The 23,356-nt window shown below is 37.9% G+C and overlaps 1 protein-coding gene across 2 annotated transcripts in view; it reads left to right on the forward strand.

The window, feature by feature from the left end:
* SBF2 (SET binding factor 2) overlaps positions 1 to 23,356 on the forward strand; it is a 279,067-nt gene that overhangs the window by 99,549 nt on the left and 156,162 nt on the right. For both annotated transcript variants that reach the window (XM_050896977.1, XM_050896976.1), the window contains exon 3: positions 14,348 to 14,485. In XM_050896977.1, the coding sequence (XP_050752934.1) occupies positions 14,348 to 14,485 (138 nt within the window). The remainder of the gene's footprint in view (positions 1 to 14,347; positions 14,486 to 23,356) is intronic.

A 23,356-nucleotide genomic window follows, 5' to 3' on the forward strand; every position in this document is an offset into this window, starting at 1 on the left:
CTCTCTCTGCAATAAACTAAAAAAGCTGAGCTCTTTTAAACTTACGATGCTTGTTTCCAGCCCCAGTTTTATTTTTTTTTGTCTTTGGAAAACTCTCTTCTGTATTCTCTACACCATGTTCTAAAGTGATTTTCTTAGCAGTTCTGTGAGTGCCCAGTCATGACACATGGGAGAGGATAAGGCTTTTTAGCTGGGAGGAGGGTGGGGAATTAGATAATGCTTCTTCAATATAGGTGGCTTCACTGATGTGTGTCTCTGCTAATGGTTATCTTTTCCAGTCTGTCAGCAAGCTAGTCTTTTAATCCATGGAATATATGCCGTACTAATGCCATCCGGTGTACTTTTAAAATACAATTGTCACAAAGCATCAAATCAAATATCTTTAAGAAGAAAAAAAGAAAAAAGTCCAAGTATACCATGTGGTGGTGGTTGCATTTGTTAGCTGCATTATATTTCTATTACCCCACCCCCCAAAAATTGTTTTAATGGCTTGTTTTCTACAGAAACATACCAGTCATCATTCTATTTGTATCTTTGATTTTTGTCTCTGATACAGCTTCGAATTACCTTCTGTTAATTTACCTGAGTTGACCTTTGTGCTGAACTAGTGTATGATTTCCTATGGATGTTCTTTTTACCATCTTAAAACATAGGAATAATGTCTGCAGTCTCCAGTTCCCTGGGTTTTCCCCCTTTCGGAAAACTTGTGGAATATTAACTTTAGTGATGAAGAGCTCCTCAGTTCTTTTCTCTTGCATGCAAGTTACTTGAGCCAGTCTGTTTGAAAATGTTGAATTTTGTCAGAGGTTCTCATATTCTCCCTTCTGAATTATCTTTTTTTTTTATTCCAGCAACATTTTATGACAGAAGCATGCTCCCCATAAAAACTTGTAACGCTTTATTTTGCTCTGTTTTAATTATCATGTGGTGGGAAATGGAGAATATACAAACTGCAGTCTTCTGGTGATTATGCAAAACTGAAGTTTAAGATGGCTTCCAAACATGGAGTACACTGGAGAAATGCAAAAGGGAGGAAAAGCGGTTACCATGATTAGATAGGAACTTACAAGTACAAACTTTCTCAATGCCAAACCTCTCTGAAGTTTCATTTTGACAGATTTTGGAATCTCTTATTCTTTGTTCAGAAACTGCTAAATTCTGCAAATCTACCTGGAGGAAATACACTCTATTCATCAAAATAGCTGTTTACTGTCATGCCAACAGTGCATATGAAAGCATCTACAGTGGCACAAAGCATTTTTGTTTCTACTGGAGCTTTTGCCAGACAAACTCTCATATGGGTGTTTCTCTTACCACACCCATTAAAGACATCCTGTAATATAGTCCAGTAATAATGCCCACTGGTTATAATAAAGATCTCAGTTTTGTGGGAAGAGAGGACAAGTATGTCTCATGTTTTTGATCCCATTTTTCTGCACAGGAAGCTGAAACTCAATGGAAAGCACCAAACTTTTCAGCTGTCTTTTCGTGCTACTTATTTTATTGTTTTTGGTGAGAGTGCTGACAGGAAATGCATTTCATATTTTTCTTAACACTGTGGAAATGTAAAATTCAGTAGTAGCAGCCAATGTACAGAACTGCATTAATTGGATACATTCATATTGCAATCCAGTAATTTTTTTTTTATTTATTTCAGGTCCTAGTCTAGGCTTTCACTCACATGAGAAGATGTTTCTTTGTGAGATTTTTAGCCACATTTCATTTTCCTATGTTTATGTACTTTCTCTTCTGTTTCTTTGTGGAAACTCACACCTGCAATAGGGGAAATTGATTGTGACCGTAAGTGGGAAATAGTAACACGAGGCATATAAGAAGTATTGTTAAATTCCCAAAATGAACAGACCAGAAATATACCGCCCTTTCTGTAATTCCCTTTGCTTATTTTTAATTTAAGTTGTCTTAGCTGAATAAAGCTTTTGGTGCAGTGAACTGTTGTAGTTATCTCTGTCCCTTGCATCTCCGATCAATTTGAGGGCAGTGGTGAGCAGGCAGCACGAGGTGTAGTGCAGTGGCTGGTGGGAATGGTTGCTGCGAGTGCGCATTTGGCAAGGTGGCAGGTTGTAGGATGTGGTCCTGGACACGCTCTCTTTTCAGGCCTTCTACTATTCATGTGGCTAGAGGGACTCATGCTGGGCTAGGTGACTGCCAACCCATTTAAACTTCCCCAGGCTTTCCAAAAGCCCCTTCCCCATGCCAACCACCCCCTCCTCTGTCCCCTTGATTTCCCCTTAATAGGTGTAAGCGTTGACATTGGGAGGGACAGACTCTGGGCTAAACTGGCAGAAAGCTGCTTGGGGTGGGTTGTCCATGTTCCAGATCTTGGAGGCACACTGGGTTATAACAGTATTTGGATTTGAAAATAAAAAGAGTAGGATAGGCTAAGGTAGATTAATGTATTTTAACTTGATGTCTGATGTCCAAAATGATTAAAAGAGGTAATGATAATTCACTGGGATAGGTGGCAAGACTATTTTGCTGGCATTATTTCTAGAGAATGGTTAGACCAGAAGACTTAGATCTAGTCTCAGGAAACCGTTTGTTTCAGTCCATGGAGGAGAGGTATCAGGCAAGGCGAGATGCAGAAGTTAGCTGAATCCTGTGCAGGTTGAGTATGACCTTCCCCAAAACATGGAGATTTTATATAAAACATGGGAGCTTTGGAGCAAACTCTCTGAGAGCCAGATCTAGAAGCATATATCCCTTCCCGGTCTTATATTTGCTAACTTGCAGCCTGCTGCTTGTATTGATCTGGTTTCCAGTAATCCATTCTGCTGCTCCTCCCAGGCACTTTTTGGAACTCAAAGTGAGTTTGAGAGTTGCATTATGAAGGGGTTTATTTCAAAAATAAATTGATTATAATTTTGTTTGCACCAAGTGCATTTTATTCAGGGGTTTTAAGGTATGTATTACCCTTTTTGTGGTTTGTTCAGTCGAATTTCTGCTCTTTATTTTATTCTGACTTTTTAATTAATTTGCGTATTTCAAGACTTCCTGTTCTGTATTTTGTCCTCTTGAGGCTGTTGGCATCTCTCTTAAATCTCTAAGTCTATTTTGCTGCAGCAGTCGCAGGCCTTTTAGTTGTCTCTGTCAATTCAGATCAATGTTCTTTTTAGTATACACTGCGTTACCACATACTTACACATACCTGCACACCCATGCGCTTTTTCTCTTAAGTGTTGAGTCTTCGAACACTTCGCTGGCAGATGTATTCTAAGGAGTTATAAGATCATGAATGCAAAAATCTTAACACAAGTCTCCTTGCACTTTTTTTTTTTTTTACAATTGCTAAAGAGCAACAGAATGTATCTTCAAACACGGTAGCAAGGCTGCATATGGTATTAACAGTGTGGTTTAATATCTGATTGTGCAGGTGTAAGCTATAAAAATAAGATAATGAGGACTTTGTGTATTACAGTAGTATTTTATATAACATTGACCAGTTCCTCTGGAGGAATATTTAAGCATTAAAATGTCAAATCAAAATTTATGATCATATAAATAGCTTACTGTGTGCCAATTGTAATTGTTGAGCGATGTACATTAATTACCCTGCTGTACATTTTTTTTGATGTTCAACCAATGCAATAATTATGCTTGTACATGCTGTATATCTTTTGAAAGATAGTTTATAGCATTATCTAGAAAATGAGTTGGGAAGTCATTAAAGACTTGAAAAAGTTTATGGCTGCTGTTGTAACGCAATGCTACTACTGTCAAACGAGGAAGAAGGCAGGGGAGAGAGGGAGAGAAAAAAGAGTGCATTAGGCAAGGTTAATATTTCATGCTTGACTGATAAATTAAATATGTATAAAATACTCATTTATGTTTCTAAATGGAAACTGTTTTTCTAGGCTTGTATACCTCATATGACTACCAATCTCCTCAAGTGTATAGTGGTCAGTAAAAATAGAAAAAAAAAAACAAACCAAAACAAATTAACCGTTGTCTTAGAAAGTGTCACAATGCATTTCAGAAACCACTTCTGAGCAGTGATTGTTGAATAGGTTAAGAGGGACAAAGATGCTTCTTTATCCATTTCATGCTGAAAATTAAAACACAAGCATGTAATACAAAGAATTAATTTCTTCGATAATGATATTCTTTTTCAATGTCCTTCTTGCAGTGTTGCTTCAGGAATATTCTAGATATCAGATATTTTCCACTCATACTGTCTTTTTTGTCTCACAAACACAATTCATTTGCTATAGACCTGTATTCTTCAGATTGAAGTATAATTTACTGAAGTCATGCCTCACTTGAATTTATTGCTGCATTGAAATTGTCTTTTCTGCTTTCATGTTGAATATTTGGTATCCAGACTTGTCATTATTCTTTTAACTGACGGTATCATTGGCAGCAATTATTGCTGACTAACAAGCATTTCTTGATAAGAGAAATTTTGAAGGCAGGCTATGTGTTCCTGAATTTCAGTTGCAAATTCTGAGAGTTTAAATTTATGGCTTTTTAACTTTTTGATGAAGTTTAAAATGTATGTTAAAAAAAAAAATTATCTGACATAAAATATCTGCTTCAGACACCTAATGTATTTGTATTTGGTTTGACATATTGATGTGCGTCTGAGAATTTCTGGTTACTGTCCACAGCTGTCCCACTCTCTTTGCCTGACATAGACCAGAGCATGGTGGGGGTGTTGGGTTTTGTGGGGGGTGGTGGTAAAAAAAGATTGTGGGTCCAAGGGTCTCAGAATTTTTAAATTGCCATAAGATTATCTTGATGGGCACTTGGCTGAAAACAAGAGGAGGGAGCATGGTTTAAATAAATGAATAAAAAGTCCAAACTATTAATTATTTGTACAAGGACACTAATTTCACTTTTTTACTAAACATGATTAGAATAGAGATGTCAGAAGTTCATTTTGAGAAGAAAGCCCCATTCAGAATGTCATAATATATCCTGTGCTACTTCTGAAACAAAGTTGTTAGCGTACAATAGTTCGTCATAAATCACCACATTTGTAGTCTAGGTTGGTTTTGTTCAGAAATAGTCAGAAGATTATTTGACAGATTTTTTTTTTTTTTTTTTTTAATAAGCTACTGGGATGGAGATATTAAGTGTTCTGAAAGCAGAAAAAGAAACTGGTTTCCTGGTGGGTGTAGTTTTCTTTCTAAAAGACAGTTCAAATATTTTTTTCAGAAGACAAACTAGGAATACAGTCCTTGTAGAAATGCTTTTTACAAATTCTGGTTTTCAGCATAGCAGTTCATTGGGGAAAGGTGTTTAAAACTACGCAATGTTACGAGGTTTTAAAAAAGCGAAGCAATGAACTTGAAACTTTTTTTTCATGGGCATGTGTAGATGTACACCCAGGCTTATATATTTACTAGTATGTGTGGGAGGTTAACCTAGTTCTTGATAAATTTCAGTAAAAGACTTCTCCATCTCTATGGCTTTGGAGGATGAATTAGCTGATTTTAGTTGAGATGTTCCCAAATACTTTAACTTTTCTTCTTTGGACTTTTGCTGCAGGGTCTCTGTGTCAAGCTTGAGTGTCTGATTATTGAGGCTCACTTTAATCTGTAGCTCAAATTAGAGAATATCTTGTCTGTCACTTGTGCAGAATTAGTGCCATTGAGAGATCTTTCAGCAACTTTCAGCCTTAGGAAGCCCAAGAATGTGGTTGAGGATCTTTTCTCAGAGGGGAAGCGTTTCTTAGTGTCTTTTTTGATATGGTTTTTATGTTTGACTGAGGAGCTGACTGCTGAGGCAGAAATGTCCACAGTACATGGGGAGAGTCTGTCCCAAGCAAGGAGGGAAAAAATAACTCACCTGTAGCTCTTCCTGGACAGTAATATCACCTGTAGTCACAAACAACCCTCCTGCAGCTTCTAATGTGATTCCCCAAAGTATTTCAACCAATTTCAGGTGTGAGAGGTGAAGGGGCAGGTGGTATCCAATAATATCAGCATGTGCAGGCATCTAAGTGTGTTTTTTCGATTTGCTGAGGGGAGAAAGCAGTTCCTTGATTTCACATGAACACTATGTATTTGTGCTCCGTTTGCCTTTCTTCTGTCTCTTTGGTGTCATGGGTTAGAAAGCCTGGAATTAATGAAATATATTAATATTGGCTTCTTAGTGTCTTTTCTGGCTTCAGCACCCCACCAGCCTCTGACTGGACTGGGCGGGAGAGGTGGGCAGCTGGTTTGCATGCACCTTTGTGGGAGATCCTGGCAGCAGGTTCCGGCAGTTCACAGGTGCCACGAGGTGACTGTGTAAAGGTTCATCTTGGGGAACTCTGTATTTCAGTGCATTCCAGGGTAGAAAAGGCCTTTATATTTCTTTTATGGTTAAAAGCTATTTTTTTTCTTCATGAGTGAGTTTAATTGTTTACAGTTGGTCATCAGAATCTTCTACAACACTTGAAACAGGCTTTTACGTGGAAATAATATTTGGAGTATACTTTAAGTGCGCTAGTTTTATTTTAGACTAGGTTAAGGATAAATGTGCAGTTTCTTAGATACAAGATGTTGAAAGGCAGGAAGATGTTATAAAATTCAGTGTATATTTTGTGTTCTGTTTATGTTCAGAGATATCCCCAAAGCTTCAAGCATTTCCTCAGATTTACAGCTTCATAACATTGCTTTTTTATTATGCTAGTGAGCATTGTAATTGTTTTGTTTAGTTTTAAGTAGAGGTATGCATCTGAAAAAGAAAATTCCCTTTGCCAAAATTCCATACATAAGTGAATGGTGAAATGGTGAAATACTCAGCAGCTGGTGCTAGGTCATGCAAGTCCAGATGGAACAAACTTCCTTCACATAATGTTCAGAACATGGTCCTTTATTTTCGGGGAGGTTTGTAGAAAAGATGATGATGGTACATGTTAAAAACAAAGCACAGTTATTTGAAGAGTAAAAGAAAGCCTACAGAAGCAGACTTAATAAAATGAAACTTTATGCCCAGAGTGATCCAAGGGAGCGTCAAATGTTTGGTGAAAGAGTTAAACTAGAAAGGAAAGTAGATATCTGTGTCAGATGTTTTAAATTCTAAAGTCATTTTGGGATCTTTTAATTCAAGTCTAGTCAATACAGTTCAAATGTTTTCTATTTTATGTGCGTCCAGATAGCTTTGGATTTTATTTAACAAGAAATAAGTGCACAAGTATATTTTGAAGAAAATATCTAGTGTGAGAATATATTTTAAATATAATTAATTATTTAAGTGCAGGGTTCTGTAATGGTGTATCGCAGACCTTGTCTTCTGTTCTGTATAAACTCTTCAAAAAATGCTTTCAACAGATGACTTGCAAAGAATGTATCATGTTGTAAATTTTCTGAACAAGCTTTTTCCCCTTTCTACTTTGGTAGTGCCATCAGAGGTAGTGGATTTCTGATGGAAAGCTGACCAGATCGTTGATACAGAAAACAATGTAAAGTGCAGAGAGAGCAGTGTTCCCGTCTGTAGCTACACAGACCCAACTAGAATATTGGTTCAACTTTTTGTTAGGGACTTGGTTGTGCTCAGGGTGCAAGCCCAGAGGTAAATGACAAAGTTCTAACATGCAATTCAGCAAATGAGTAATTTCTGATCAACAGATATGGAGGGCAAATGATATAGTTCTGCCATGGTAAGGATACAAATGACTAAAATTTTCTCCATGGAAACTTGAACACTATATAATTACTGTTCAGTATAATAATGGTATTTAGTCTTCATTTCCACAGTATCTAGGAAGCCTTCTTCCTACATCCTAGGTCCTCCAGTGCTTTAATAGAAATTGTGACTATTTTTACATTTTATGCAATTTTTCAGCAGGCTTTAGAGTGCTCCCCAGGCAAGTAGTCATGGCGTCAAGCCTATCGGTGCTCGAGAAGCATTTGGACAATGCTCTTAGATACATGGTTTAACTTTGAGGTTGCCCTGTGTGGAGTGAAGAGTTGGACTCCATCCTCATAGATCCCTTTCAGTTTAGGATATTCTCTGATTCTCTGATTCTAGACACCAAAGCTGTATATAGTACATCTAAGGTATATGCTGATTTATGCAAATGATTTATTTTAATAGAGAAGGACAAGGCAAGGAGTAGGAGTACAGCTGTGGCTCTAGGTAATAAAGAAGGAACAAATTTATGAATCAAGCAAAGATGATGTTTTTGGCTTATAAAAATTAGAAGAAACAAATGTCACTTTTAAACATTCATTAATCACATCTAGACTTTAGAGAGAAGGCTCATGGTGATGACATACAAAATCTTTAAAGGTAACAAACCCAGCTACACTGTTTTAAAACATTATGTGTCATTTTTAAATGTCTGATTTCTTGTTTAGTCTGAAAGCATTTGTGGGAATAATTAAGAGAAAATTCTTTGCTTCAGTGGGCACCTGCAGTTTCAAACAATGCCTGAAATGTCATTTCAGCACCTTGAATATAAGATCTGTTACATATTCTTCAGCGCAACTTCTGGATATTTGCACCAGATTTTAGAAGGCAATCAGTTGTAATGTGGGGTCAGTTTGAAGCACTCATCACCATTAGAGGCTTATTTCTGTAAATAGTGAGTTGGACAGTCTGATTTTTTCTAATTTTCTGTGTCTTTGGTAGAAGCTATGTTCTGGTTCCAAGAATTCTGGCAAATAAGTGAAACAATATGGGAGCGTGTTCATTTTTAAACTCCTGTTTTTTTTCTTGTTTACTGAAGAAGCACATGACCTTTGAATTATATTCACAGTGGTGCTTTTGTCTGTTTTGGTATAGCATCTGGTTTGGTAAGGAAACATTTTGCTGTTCTTAGTGGCCAGACTAGGCTGATAATAATACTGGATAGTAGCTTGTATTTATACTAATTTGTATAAACTTAGAGTATATAATTTGTATAACTTAGAGTTCTTAGAATCACAGAATGGTTTGGGTTGGAAGGGACCTTAACGATCATCTAGTTCCAACCCCCCTGCCATGGGCAGGGACAGCTTCCACTAGATCAAGTTGCTCAAAGCCCCATCCAACGTGGCCTTGAACACTTCCAGGGATGGGGCATCTACCACCTCTCTGGGCAACCTGTTCCAGTGCCTTACCACCCTCACAGTAAAGAACGTCTTCCTTACATCTAATCTAAATCTACCCTCTTTCAGTTTAAAGCCATTACCCCTTGTCCTATCACTACATGCCCTTGTAAAAAGTCCCTCTCTGGCTTTCTTGTAGGCCCCCTTTAGGTACTGGAAGGCTGCTATAAGGTGTCCCCAGAGCCTCCTCTTCTCCAAGCTGAACAACCCCAACTCTCTCAGCCTGTCTTCATAGGAGAGGTGCTCCAGCCCTGTGATCATCCTCGTGGCCCTCCTCTGGACTCGCTCCAACAGGTCCATGTCCTTCTTATGTTCGGGTCCCCAGAGCTGAACGCAGTACTCCAGGTGGGGTCTCATGAGAGCAGAGTAGAGGGGCAGAATCACCTCCCTCAACCTGCTGGCCACGCTTCTTTTGATGCAGCCCAAGATATGGTTGGCTTTCTGGGCTGCAAGCGCACATTGCCAGATCATGTTGAGCTTTTTGTCAACCAACACCCCCAAGTCCTTCTCCTCAGGGCTGCTCCCAATCCACTCATCGCCCAGCCTGTATTTGTGCTTGGGACTGCCCCGACCCACGTGCAGGACCTTGCACTTGGCCTTGTTGAACTTCATGAGGTTCGCACGGGCCCACCTCTCAAGCCTGTCAAGGTCCCTCTGGATGGCATCCCTTCCCTCCAGCGTGTCGACCGCACCACACAGCTTGGTGTCGTCGGCAAACTTGCTGAGGGTGTACTCAATCCCACTGTCTGTGTCACCGACAAAGATGTTAAACACTGCCGGTCCCAATACTGACCCCTGAGGAATGCCACTCGTCACTGGTCTCCACTTGGACATCGAGCTGTTGACCGCAGCTCTTTGAGTGCGACCATCCGGCCAATTCCTTATCCACCAAGTGGTCCATCCATCAAATCCATGTCTCTCCAGTTTAGAGAGAAGGATGTCATGGGGGACGGTGTCAAATGCTTTGCACGAGTCCAGGTAGATGACATCCATTGCTCTTCCCTTATCCACCAACGCTGTAACCCCGTCACAGAAGGCCACCAAATTTGTCAGGCACAATTTGCCCTTAGTGAAGCCACATTGGCTGTCACCAATCACCTCCTTATTTTCCATGTGCCTTAGCATAGTTTCCAGGAGGATCTGCTCCATGATCTTGCCGGGCACAGAGGTGAGACTGACTGGCCTGTAGTTCCCCAGGTCTTCCTTTTTTCCCTTTTTAACAATGGGGGTTATGTTTCCCCTTTTCCAGTCAGTGGGAACTTCACCAGACTGCCACGACTTCTCAAATATGATGGATAGTGGCTTAGCCACTTCATCCGCCAGTTCCCTCAGGACCCACAGATGCATCTCATCAGGTCCCATGGACTTTTGCACCTTCGGGTTCCTTTAGATGGTCTCGAACCTGATCTTCTCCTACAGTGGGTGGTTCTTCATTCTCCCAGCCCCTGCCCTTGCCTTCTGCGACTCAGGCGGTGTGGCTGGAGCACTTGCTGGTGAAGACTGAGGCAAAAAAGTCATTGAGTACGTCAGCCGTCTCCATATCCTGGGTAACCAGCTCTCCCATTTCCTTCCGGAGAGGGCCCACATTTTTCCTAGTCTTCCTTTTATCACCGACGTACCTATAGAAGCTTTTCTTGTTGCCCTTGATGTCCCTGGCCAAATTTAATTCTATCAGGGCTTTAGCTTTCCTAACTTGATCCCTGGCTGCTCGGACGATTTCTCTGTATTCCTCCCAGGCTACCTGTCCATGCTTCCACCCTCTGTAGGCTTCCTTTTTGTGTTTGAGTTTGTTCAGGAGATCCTTGAATGCAGGCCTTCTGGCATTTTTGCCTGACTTCCTCTTTGTTGGGATGCATCTCTCATGAGCTTGGAGGAGGTGATCCTTGACTATTAACCAGCTTTCTTGGGGGCCTCTTCCCTCCAGGTCTGTATGCCATGATACTCCCAAGCAGATCGCTGAAGAGGCCAGAGTCTGCTCTCCTGAAGTCCAGGGTAGCGAGCTTGCTGTGTGCTCTCCTTGCTGCGTGCTCTCCTTGCTGCCCTAAGGATCTTGAACTCCACCATTTCATGGTCACTGCAGCCAAGGCTGCCCTTGAGCTTCACATTCCCCACCAGCCCCTCCTTGCTGGTGAGAACAAGGTCCAGCATAGCCCCTCTCCTCGTTGGCTCCTCTGTCACTTGGAGAAGGAAGTTATCATCAACGCATTCGAGAAACCTCCTGGATTGCTTATGCCCTGCTGTGTTGTCCCTCCAGCAGATATCGGGGTGGTTGAAGTCCCCCATCTTCTCAATGTTGTTTACGTTTCAAATATTATGCTAATAGTTATTATCTTATTTTAAGGAAACTGAGAATCATTCATTGTTTAATTTCTTGGAGGAGCATGTTGTCTTTATCCTCAATCTTTATATTTATAAATTCCTTCCAGTTTATTTGAAAATACAGATTCTCTGTGTAGCCAGTGGGTGTACTCTACTTCAGCTGTTTTCCTTAACAATCACTAATTGTTGTTTTCTAGTAAAATAGTTAAATCTAGAAAGCATACGTTATACCCAAGATCATTTTGAAATTGGGAAGAATTCTCACTGACATGAGTAGGGTTTAGACATGCATATTGAGAGATTGCTATTGAGAACAGCCTGCCCAGATCAACAGTCACTTCTAAGAGTTAAAAATTTAGCTGTTGGTTTTCCTTGTGCATTTCCCAGTTTACAGGGCAGATGTTTGTATAAATTTTATGCAGTAGACCTGCTAATAATGGCTTATTACAATAAAAAGAAATATTTTAAAATTTATTTTATACAAATACAAAAAGTATATTCAAAATGAACTTAGCAATACTTCAAAGTTCAAAATTGGTAGATTCTGTGTGTATCATGTGAAAACCAGCTATGCATAAGCCACACATCCCAAGCTCATGTATTTGTCATTTGCGTGCAGAATACATGGTTTGTGGATTGTTTGGATATACGAGTTCTTCTGTGCCTTTAGTAGGGTGGTGTTTGGTGCGTGCAGAATGGTCCTTTGTCCAGGAATTCCAGACACCCAAAAATCTGATAGATTGCTACTTACAGGTGTGAGATGGGAAATTACCCGTAAAGCTAAAGGGCAGTGGCACCAGCAAGGATCTCCTGTCAGAACTGGTAGACTTGGCAGATGTGAGAGAGTGTTAAGATTGTAAATTCAAGCATTCAGAGCTTAAGAAGTGCCAGAGCTAGGACTGTATGAACAATCTTAATTTGACCTACCTTGTATGGATGATTCAGTTTTAACGGTATACCATGGAAAGGCTTTATTTATTAATAGAATTTTACTGCATTCTTTGCATTTTGGCTCATACTTGTTGAACAAATAGCTATTCAGAGTTTTGGGGGTTTTATCTTATTTCAGCTACGGATTCCAGGCTTCATTTACCACACACCACCTAAACTCTGCAATACATACAGAACTCTAATGATTTTATTGTCAAACTTTTTACTGGTGCTTTTGTTATAATGTCTGTATAGATCAACTATATTACATTATCTTTATAGCAGTCCTGCAAGATTAATAGTGGTATCTTCTTAATTTTTAACTGACATGGGATGAAAAACAAAGGGAGATTAGGCTAGTATTATCAAAATCATGGACTAATACTGGATGCTTAGCTTGGAATGACTAGGATGTCTTTTCTCAGAATACTTTTTGATGTTCAGAACAGTTATTCTCAGATGCAGGAGGGAGAGCTTAGCACTTCTAAGGATACAGACTCAGAAGTGTTAAGCTGACTATCTAGAATTTGAAGAATGTAACATGAGAAAACTTTGGTTTTGAAAGTTTTACCAAATCATAAAATAAACTGTATATCAGAGGCAGAATTTTAACTTCTGTTCACCTAAGACTACCCAGGTTTTATTGTAGAGGTTCTAAAGATGAATCTGTAGTAAATGTTTGTTTACAACTTACTCTTCATGCTCTTTCAGTTTTTAGCAGCTGTCCAGGGGAAAGAAGCAATTGCTGGAAACATAGGATTTTGACCTCTCTCTCTGGTTCCTTTGGTACCTGCATTGTTTAACAATTCTAGAGATGTTTTGGGTTGTTTTGTTCCTAATACATACAGGGGCTATTATCTTCACCCTATGTAAATTCTAAGTTTATAATTTTGCTAATAACAATGCACTTGTGAATTTTTCATGTATGTGACTTCAGCCTTAAGTAAAAGAAACAGTGAATACAAATTCCATAAAGGCCATCTCAAGAATCTTCAGCAAACTGATTTCTGAATTTCAGCACACTCTTCCATTACTGGGAACAACTTATTAACGACGCTGTACTCCAGTCATTTAAAAAAGAAGAAAAAATGTACACTTTTCACTTTGCTTTTGAGCTGTAGTTCTCTTTTTGTTCATGCTGCTTATGCATCTCTCTTCTGAGGTCAGAATTGCTGTCTTCGGTTCTGGTGACTTGCACTGCCACAGCCCTGGTCAGCTTGAAGGAACAAATACTGGAAGGACTTAGGCTTATTTGATGTGTGTTTTAAGTATTGCACATATTTAGTTTGCTCATTGCTGCAAGAGCTTGGAAGCATGTAGTATTCTAAGTACATACGAAGTATTTGGAGAACTGCAGCCTCTTTGAGTCCGAGAAGCAAGTGATTTTCTTTGTCCCTGAGACTTATGAAGTCATGAAACTTGAACATATTTTTCACAGGGGTGGCAAAACTTATATCCCTGCTATGGTATGACCTCTTATAAAATTTCAGATGTTCACAATGAAGTTTATAGAGGTAATCAATAAATGGATTAAAAATATTGCTCTGTAAGTAGTCTTTTGTAGGAGTAAGTATTGAATAATTTTGCAAGTAGATGTAAGTGGAATATCTATGTTTGATTAGAAAAATTAATGGAGAAATAAGTGGAGAAATTACAAATGTAGAGACATTCCAAGACACAACAATTTTAGCTTCAAATTCTAACCTGTTATCCAAATGAAACCTGCATAACATGTCAGTTTATTCCTGTTGTTGCCTGTTAAACCCTGCAAAGGTGATCTGGAATACTGAATTCAAAGGAGCACATCTTCAGTTCGTAGAGTTTATTATATCTGCCTTGATGTCTAGAGCTAGATTTATATCAGTCTGACCAACTCCAAGACCTATTGGGTTTTCCCCATATTCTCCAAATTTTGCAACTCTGCATATGTTCACTTTAAATGAAATGAGCTTCTTGTTTCAGATAATGTTCTGTTATATTGTTTAAAAATATTTTTCATATTTCTTAAAACAATTGATACTACTGCTTAACTATATGTCTCATTTTTTTTGTTTCATTAGTTTTGCCAGCCTGGAGGATGGCAGCTTTCGAAAGAGAGAAAACAGCCAACGTTCTTTGTGGTGGTTTTGACTGATATAGACTCAGAGAGGCACTACTGTTCCTGCTTAACTTTCTATGAAGCAGAGATTAACCTGCAGGTAAAAACTTTACAATAAGTAACAAAAACGCAGAAAAAGGTGCCTAGAAATAATAGATTAATGTTATAGAGGAGAACTTCAGAAAATATTTTGTTGTTCCTGGTAAGGATGTATTTTTCTGTCATACAGAAATGCGTGTATTTTTGCGCAAAGGTAAGCTCGATGTACTTGTTAGTGTTTTTTGGTTTTTATCTGCTTTGAAAAAAAACCCAGCCAAAAACATTTCATAGAATTTCTTTTTTTCCACCATGTGTTTTTTTTTCAATGGGACAGCCAATATGGTGTTCCTTTCATTTACTTCCATGTTTGACATAGCATGAATGATTCTCATCTTTGTTCTAGGAAAAAGGTTTATTAACTTCTGCTCCCTCTGCTGGCCAGCTCTATCAGGCCAGCACAGGACAAATGTGTACAAGTATACTGTAAGGTATATATGTATTTCTCTAAGTGCATTTATTGTCAAGATTTGTGTGGGTGTAAATGGCAAGATTTTAAAACTGATAGAATAATTCTTCAGTTTTTAGGTAGGTCAGATTTTGGGTGTCAGCTACTTGGCAATGTTTGTTTTTAAACATGTATTTAATTATTTTTGGGCAACCTCAGTCTTTCAAAAATAGACATTTTTTTTCCCATTTGATGTAAAGTACTTCACAGAATCTCTGCTATGACATAATACTTGGAATCTTTAGAAACTAGAACCTAGGGAAAACCTAATCCAATCTGTAATTGCGGACTGTCATTGTTAAGTTTTGAAATATTTTCTTTCCCACATGAAAATTAAAAAATAAGTAAAATCTTGGCATTAAGTATATTAAAATCAGTTAAGATTAAATAGATGGCTAAGTAATTTTTTTGCTCTTTTGGTGAAGAACTGTGACATTATTGATTATTTTAAGAAAATGCTTTTAATAATCCAAGTGTACTCTGTTTAATACTGGAATTGAAATGTTACCCTATTTGTAGAATAATTAAAAGATGTGGCATAATAATAATATTGTGCTTTTTCTAGGCACAGTCGGAAGCCAGAGAATAATAGTTGTTCTTATTTCATTAACGGTACAGTTTAGGTGTATATTTTTGTAGATTATTAAAAGGAGTTCAAAGCAGAAATGTAACCAAAAATTAGATGTATTTTACTCTTAAATTTTAGTGTAGATCAACTGACATCTTCCTATTAAAAATTTTGTCAGTATTTAATGTCTGTCATCTTTCGTTTATTTTCTAAGTAAAGAGTGAAATATTCTATAGTCATTCTTTCCCGGCTGATAAAAATTTACAATGGCTGACTCTTCCTCCCCTCTATGTATTTCATAACTTATACTAAATTTAGCAAGCTTGTTATTTATCCTGTGGTTTCTAGCAGCTGCTTTTGATTCACTATCCACATCTTTCAAGTAATGCTCATCACAAAACATCCAGTATTAACTAAAAGGTTTTTTCTTATATTGCCTAAGTATTAATACAAAAAAAAAAAACAAAATTAAAAAAAAAAAAAAACCTGACTGCAGCAGGATGTTGGTTCTCATAATGCCATTCCTGGCTGTGTTGTAAAGAATGCATATTTTTCAGATGAACTTGCTGTGGTGAAATTTATTCTATGACTGCATTGTTTATAGCCAAACTTCCTGTTTCTTTCTAAAGCCCAAAGAGAATAATTGAACGTGCCCTGTTACATGGTCATTAGACAAGAATTCAGCACATGTACAATCTGTAATGAAACATAAGCTTATGAAGCATTAGGCTATGAAAGTAATATTGAATTAACCATTCAGATGCATGCCTCATTAAACAAACAGTCCATGAAACGTAGTGTCCAGGACTTGAAATGAAATCTGGACAGTACTTTTCACAGTTAAATACAGTTCAATGTTTTTTTAACCGAATGATATAACTCACTAAGACAAAAGTAAGATTAAATTTCCAAAAAAGAAGAGTTAGTTCTTTCCCAGTAGCCTTCATCAGGTAAACCTTGCTGATAGATGAGACTGGTCTTAATTCAGCTAAAGCAGGTTAGATATTTGGCTTGGCAGAATCATCTTCACAAAAAACTGGAATCAACCACTTGGAAGTTTCTGTGGTTAATTAAACTGCAAAGTGAAAACTAATTTCTCAGCTTGTGAATGCTAGAAAAGAACTGTCGAACCTTTTTTGAGCCTCCTGCATAATAATACAAGAACCTTTTTGATAGAATTGATCAAGCTGGGTCTGAGAAGGCTACTTGTGTCATTCCGGTTCCCTTCATTCCTGCTTCAGCTGTTTGTTACAGGATAATTTGTGAATAAATGCTACCTGAAAAGTAAGGAGATTGTGCTCACGTGGTATATCTAGGTGGTACCGATGATAACCTAGGGTGCAAGATTAATGTAGCAACTGTAAAAGCTATACAGTCTGCAGGAAAGAAATATTCTCCCTGGTATCTCTGAAAGCCCTGGATTCAGTTTAATCTCTTGGCAGTTGCATGTCATAACAAGTTCTCCAGAGAAAAGCACAGGCTCTGGTAATCAGTTGATGGCCTATTTTCAACTTCCTGTCCCTGGATAGAAAATAAAATACTGTTTTATTTGTTGACATCTATGAATCATACTTTGCATTGTTGCAGTACTGTCATTCTGAACTGACCCAGAAGTTATTATCTGCATGGATGCTGGTCAGTTGCTGGTCAGTGCAGCTCTGATAAAGTTGTGATAATATATCAAAAAGATTGATGTTACATTTAGTCTGATTAGTACTCCATATCTGTACTCACAAGGAAGGTGAACACATATTCCATTAAATATGGGAATAGAACCTACTTGGTGCTATGAATGCAGGTGGTACAGCTTTGCCATGTAATCCTTCATGAATTGTTCTGTTTTACGATGCTAGTCTCCCTTAATTGTCCCATAACATTTGTTAAAGCTATATAAGGATATGTTCCTCATCTGACATTAAAATGAAGCATTTGAAAGTTTGACCTTAACAGGAGCCTAAGGTTTGGAACGTGACTAGACTACTAGAGGCAGTCTAATAATGAATTAACAGTGGTAAAATTGGTGTTGTTTAAAGACTTCCTTAGTATGTTTCAGAGCAGTTCAGCGTGCAAGATTTCTCTCTCACCTCAAGTTCCTACCAATAGAAAGTGTAAAGAAATCTGAGATGCTGCGCTGGTTTCTCCTTCCAGCTTTTTATGTCTCCAGGACATGCTTGGTCTGAGCCACGTTTCTCTCTGGCTTAAGGTGCCATTTAGATGCTCTAGCAGTTAGAGCTGGATGCCATACTGACTTGCATGTACCTACAGGAATTACGAGGAGGAGAATAAGTCAAAACATCCCTATTTCCTCTTCCCTCACAGTGCCTTGAAGGTTTGTTATTTGTTTGGTTGGTTGGTTTTTCCCATTACTGTATTTTGATTGTTGCTGTGGACTTCAAATCTCATTGATTTGAAATCCACTTGAAATCTCATTGATTTGAAGAAAACCTTGTCTTATCAACCAAAAAAATAGTCCACTTAGCTTATTTTTCTGGTGACTGAAGCCGGAAGCTGTTGAGCAGCCAAAAGGTATTCAGAAGAATCGTAACTTGCATCTGCAGAATTCACCCATAAAACACAGTTACTCTGTGTGTGTAACTTTATTAGCCATCAAAAAAATGTGTATATACACACACACATATACACACACACGCATATATATATAGTTCTGTGTGGTGTATACACTGTTTGCTAAAATGAGGTTCTTGTTTCTAACAGCAATTTCTGGATGTTACCACTTAGAACACAAAGACTTAATGCTTTTGACTCAGCAGATACTTCTACTGACCTCAGCTGTGCTTCTTACCAATTACGCAGTTAGAATTTATACTAACAATGCTTGGAAGAGCACCCTAGATAGAATCTTTTTTAAAAATGTTGACTCACGTCGTTTGGGAACTTAATGGTCAAATTGTACGTTGCTTTGCACTTTGAAAGAAATTTATCCTCTCTCCCCAACCCTGCCATCAACACATTAGAGAATGATTTATGCCAGTAACCGAGCCTGTGCAACTGCATTTCTTGCAGTACAGAAAATCTGCTCAATGAGATCAGCACAAAACCCCAAACATTTTTTTATAACAATCTTACTACAAGATTGTATCATTTTTGTGTGTTGTCTTAAGCCTATGTACATTAAAACATTGCAATCACAAAGTTGGTAAGATTAAATATATCACTCTGGAAAATGCACATAAGTCATAATTCACAAGTCTCCCATTTCCTGCCATTCACATTCTCTTCCTCTCTCTCCCCCCTGCAAAAGAGGGAAAAGAAATTGTAGCAATCCCAAACCATAAAATGGCAGATTCACAACATTCACAAATATTTCCTGAGTCAAGAGAAAAACTGCCAACAAAATGACTTCGTGCTTCATAAAGTTTTAATTCTTATGCTTGGACTGGAGAGTTGGTGATCCTGCTGTGTTAAAGCATATGCCACTTGATGAGTCACTGACGTTTGGTTTTTAGCAGAGGATGAGAACACTCCGTTCAGTAGTACCCTTTTTGAAGTGTGAAATCTGATCCCCCTTTGGATATTATATTAGCATGTTATTCTTAAGATGAAGTTTAATAACTTTTTGTGAATATCCCAAATGTTAAATTTGTTCTGAAAGTGACTTCTTAACGGTCAATGCCCCCAAACACATTTTGTGGATAAACCCCCTAGCTTTAAAAATAAAGTTAAGTATATTACATCATCATCTTTCTAAAGCTGCTGAAAAATGGATGGTATGATAGCATAGAGATTTAAGTAATGCTTTATTTCCTTTCTGTTCCTGTGTAAAGAGAAAGTTGCAGCTAATGTTCTGTATGATAAGAAGTAGATTTGTATTTTTAATGTCCTTTTATACATTTAAGGTCCTCTCTAGACCAGAATTTAAAGTTAAGGTGAGAACAGTTGTACAGAGGAAAGCATATTTCCATCCTCCTAATAACTCTGGCAGTAATTTCTCCTGTCCTGTTTATCCCCTGGCTCGTGCATTCGCACACACAGCCCCAGTTTGAACTCATGCTGTTGCAGGGTGCAAAAGCTTGTTTTGGGTAAAGGTTTCCTTTTCCTCTTTACTCCTGTACTGTGTCTACACAGTGGCCCCAAGTCTTAGCTCACAGGATAGGGAGATACTACCTTTTAAGCAGAGACTTTTCTTTGTCATTAGGGATCAGATAATTTATCTGACTTTCAAACAGTAGTAATACTAATTCAGCAACTCATTGAAAGCCTTTTCAATGCATTTCCCCATATGCAATTTAAAGGAATTAATTGACTGTATTTTAATTAAACAAAACAAAAATCTGTGTGTGTAAAATTTTGCCTTGGTGTACTTCCACATATACTGTTCTATATTATATAAAAACCATTATGACTGAGTTAATATAGGGTATGAATTACCAGCTTTTTTAAGTTAATTTGATTTTTGCCATTTGTTCTGCTTACGTTTCTTAGGTCTCTGCAGTCTCCTCCCCTTAGATTAGGTGTCTAAGCTTGAAAGGGTGGAATCCATGGATCAAATTTGCTGCCTTTGGGAAAATTCAGAAAGATTTAGTAAACTCTAAGCTCTGAAATTACTGTTTGCGTATGCATAGTTCTTGCTAAAGACTTGTTACTGTAGTTCTTTAACGTTCCTCAGTGCTAAGGTTAACATGTTGAAAGCAGTTACTTAATGCTATTGATTATTGCCCCATGGAATTTCAGCATTTATAGTGCAATTGCAATGGCATTACCTTGGACTTCCCAGATCTTCTGAGGTGTGCATAGCCTAATGGCCTACTCCAGAAATACGCTTTGGCCTATAGCTGCATAAGCTGGACTGAAAGGTGGAAAGCGTGGGTACAAGGTTACTTTTGTTCCAAAGTTCTTTTGATGTGTTTAGATGATAATGCGTATAAGCACCTTCTGGAGTTTTCAAAGTCAGGTGCATTAAATGGTAGACGTCTAATAGATGCTGGTGGTGTAAATTTTGTGTAATGCTGGAAGGTGCAATGAAGACTACTTATTATCATATATGAGTATTCTGAAGTGTCAGTAGTATTTAGGGAGTGAATGAGCTGACCTGTTACAGAGACTTGAGGTTACTCTATTTGAAAAGTTTACGATCTTTGCATAATTTTCTATCTCTGGCACTTTTTTAGTTGCTAGAATCCCTACTGTACATTACTACCGTTTATTATCCTGTTTTGAAACTATTAAATCAAGATAAAGGCTTTTATGCTGGTATAATTATTCCAGTATAAGTTTAGCTGCAGTGGTATGATTCTGTGTGTGTAGACAAGCCATGAAGTAGATCTATTTATCTGTGGTTTTAGCTCAGTACAGCAGATTGTAGGCAGGATGCAGATTTGTCTTCTGGAGGCAGTCAGCTAAGTTTATTTTAACTTTTGTACATGTGTTAGAATTTATTGGATACATGCGTTTGTATAATCTGAAGAGTAAATAAAATTAATTGATGCTGAATGTTTTTTGGCCTTTGATTATTAATAAACCAGCTAAGAGTGTATTTGGCTGCAAATAAGACCAGCAGAGACTAAGTCACATGGAAAGAAAGGGATCCATCCCAAATGAGCAATTGGCAGGAGATTACTAAAGCAAACTTCAAATAATTTTTCTTAAAATAAGAAACCATGCGTGGCCTCTAAATCTTCTTTGCTGGGCAGTTGGTAGAAAAACAACGGGCTTGCTGAACTTGGCACAATTTCAGTGCAAAATTTTGCATAGGGCAAGCTGTTCTTGACAATTATAATGAAGTACTAGAGTGAAAGTTTTGTAATGAGAGATGTTCATTCTCTCTCTAGGACTGGATGAATTAATAAAAGTACAATTCTAATTTCACTTTCTGTTCACGTTTGATTTCCTTTGAGTTTCAGATAATGCCTGCCAGCTTCTACCTTCAAAATGGTAAAGCTGCATCTAATGCTTTGTGTTTTCTAACTTTTCTATTAGTACCTCAGTTTAAATTGATTTTCCTCACTCTGACGTGAGGATAAACCTAATTTTTCTCCGCTCAACATTAATCAGAACTAAATGCACTGACTTCAGTAGCATATGCCCCCGGAGTGGAGATGTATGGTCAGCATGCCTGGATTGTCCTCATGTCTGAAAATGCATGGCATCTCTAACAAAGGCAATTCACAGAGCTGCCTGCCACAGAGGTGGTTCAAAGACCCAGAAGGACATAGTGGTCCAACTGGGGGGAATCAGAGCCAATGTAAGTGAAGACTGGATGGACAGCTGATAGTCTTGGAGAGTTGGATAACAGTTCAGAGTTGCTTTATCTAGGAGCCTTCAGTGTTGGAGATTTGATAAATGGCAGATTTGGGCATACATATTCAAGTATTAAGATGGACATGTCCAAGTTCTGAAGATGGGGGTGAAAAGACAGGAGAGGAAGGATAGTTATGGTTCATGTGCACTGTAATTCAGCTACATGTTGATGGAGCAAATGCTAATGTGTTCTCAAGCTGTGTAAGTCCCTTAACATCAGCTACATTCAGTAGTAGGGAGAATTTTTTTGGACTATATTGGTAGGTAATTTTCATCTTTAGAAATTTACTTCAGTTCCTGATGTAGATTTTGGCTAGATTGTTATTTTTAAGTTAAATGTCAATGTTTAGAAGCAGAGCTGACATCTTAAAATAATATGATTGTTGTGGCAAAATTAGGTTCGTAAAAGTTCAAGAGGAAACCTTAAAGTTTGAGGGCTAGATCAGGGCAATTAATATCTCTGTTGAATAAAAAAAGATAAGGTTAATATGAGTAAAGTTGGCTGCTGTCATTTGTTTTCTTGGCTGCCACATCTGTTGCCTTTAAATGAGTTCCAGTTTTTCACTGAAGTAGCACAAAATCAGTCACCTTTTTCTACTAAAAGTTTTAACATAACTTCTTAAGCTGAAATCGAGGCTTACATGAAGATGTCTGTTTATGTGCTGTTTTTCCACATGCAACATCTAAACACATCCATTGTCAGCCAAATGTGACTGGCAGTAGAGATCTTGTACTTGCAGTAGCTTTTATGAAAGTGGGTGGGTGGGAAGTAGAAGGGTATGTTTCATAGTCCACTGCCACATGAGGGAAAACTTGGAGTGTGAGATCAACCCTTATCAGACATCAGGTAATCCACAAATGTTTGTAAGTTAGGCATAAATCTACAGAAAATGAAATTAATTCATAGCTACAAAGAGCTATTTGCTTATTATGTGGATGCTGTAATTATTTTTCTTCTCTATTCCACATACCTGAGGCCAAGTCTGAAACCATGGATGAAATTAAGTCAGTTTATGTTTTAGATTTGTATAAATGGGTTTTTTTGTTTCCTTAAAGTTTGTTCTGTCAGAGAGAAAAGAAAGAAGGGAATAAAAAATAAGTCTGTAATCACTTAATTGATCCCCCCCCCCCCCCCCCCGTATTTAATAAACTGTCTGACTTAGGGCTAACCCTGCATTAGTACTTTCTGTGTGTGTGATTTAGATATCAAAAGAGAATTAATGTGTTCTTGAAATTGTTATCTACCAGTGAACACTGAATATAATAATATACTGGAAAAGTTATACTGTTTTATAATCTAAATAATATTGTGAAGCTGTATAATTAAATAAGATACATTCAAATATGTTACATTAAATGCTTGGAAGAACATAAGAGTTGTCATTTTGGGTCAGAAAGAAAAGACATCTTGCATAGTATTTTGTCTCTGTGGATCGTTAGGAGTGAATGTCTAGGGAACAGCAGAGGAATACGGCGTACATAGTATCTCCATGAGTGGTCCCTCCTCTACAGTCCAAAGACCAACTGAGCCAAATATGCCTGGTGCATGATTAGTAACCTGTGAATTTCAGTAACTTGTCCCGTCTTCTCATGACCCTGTA

The sequence above is a fragment of the Gymnogyps californianus genome, chromosome 5, assembly GCF_018139145.2.
Source record: "Gymnogyps californianus isolate 813 chromosome 5, ASM1813914v2, whole genome shotgun sequence".
Taxonomy (NCBI): domain Eukaryota; kingdom Metazoa; phylum Chordata; class Aves; order Accipitriformes; family Cathartidae; genus Gymnogyps; species Gymnogyps californianus.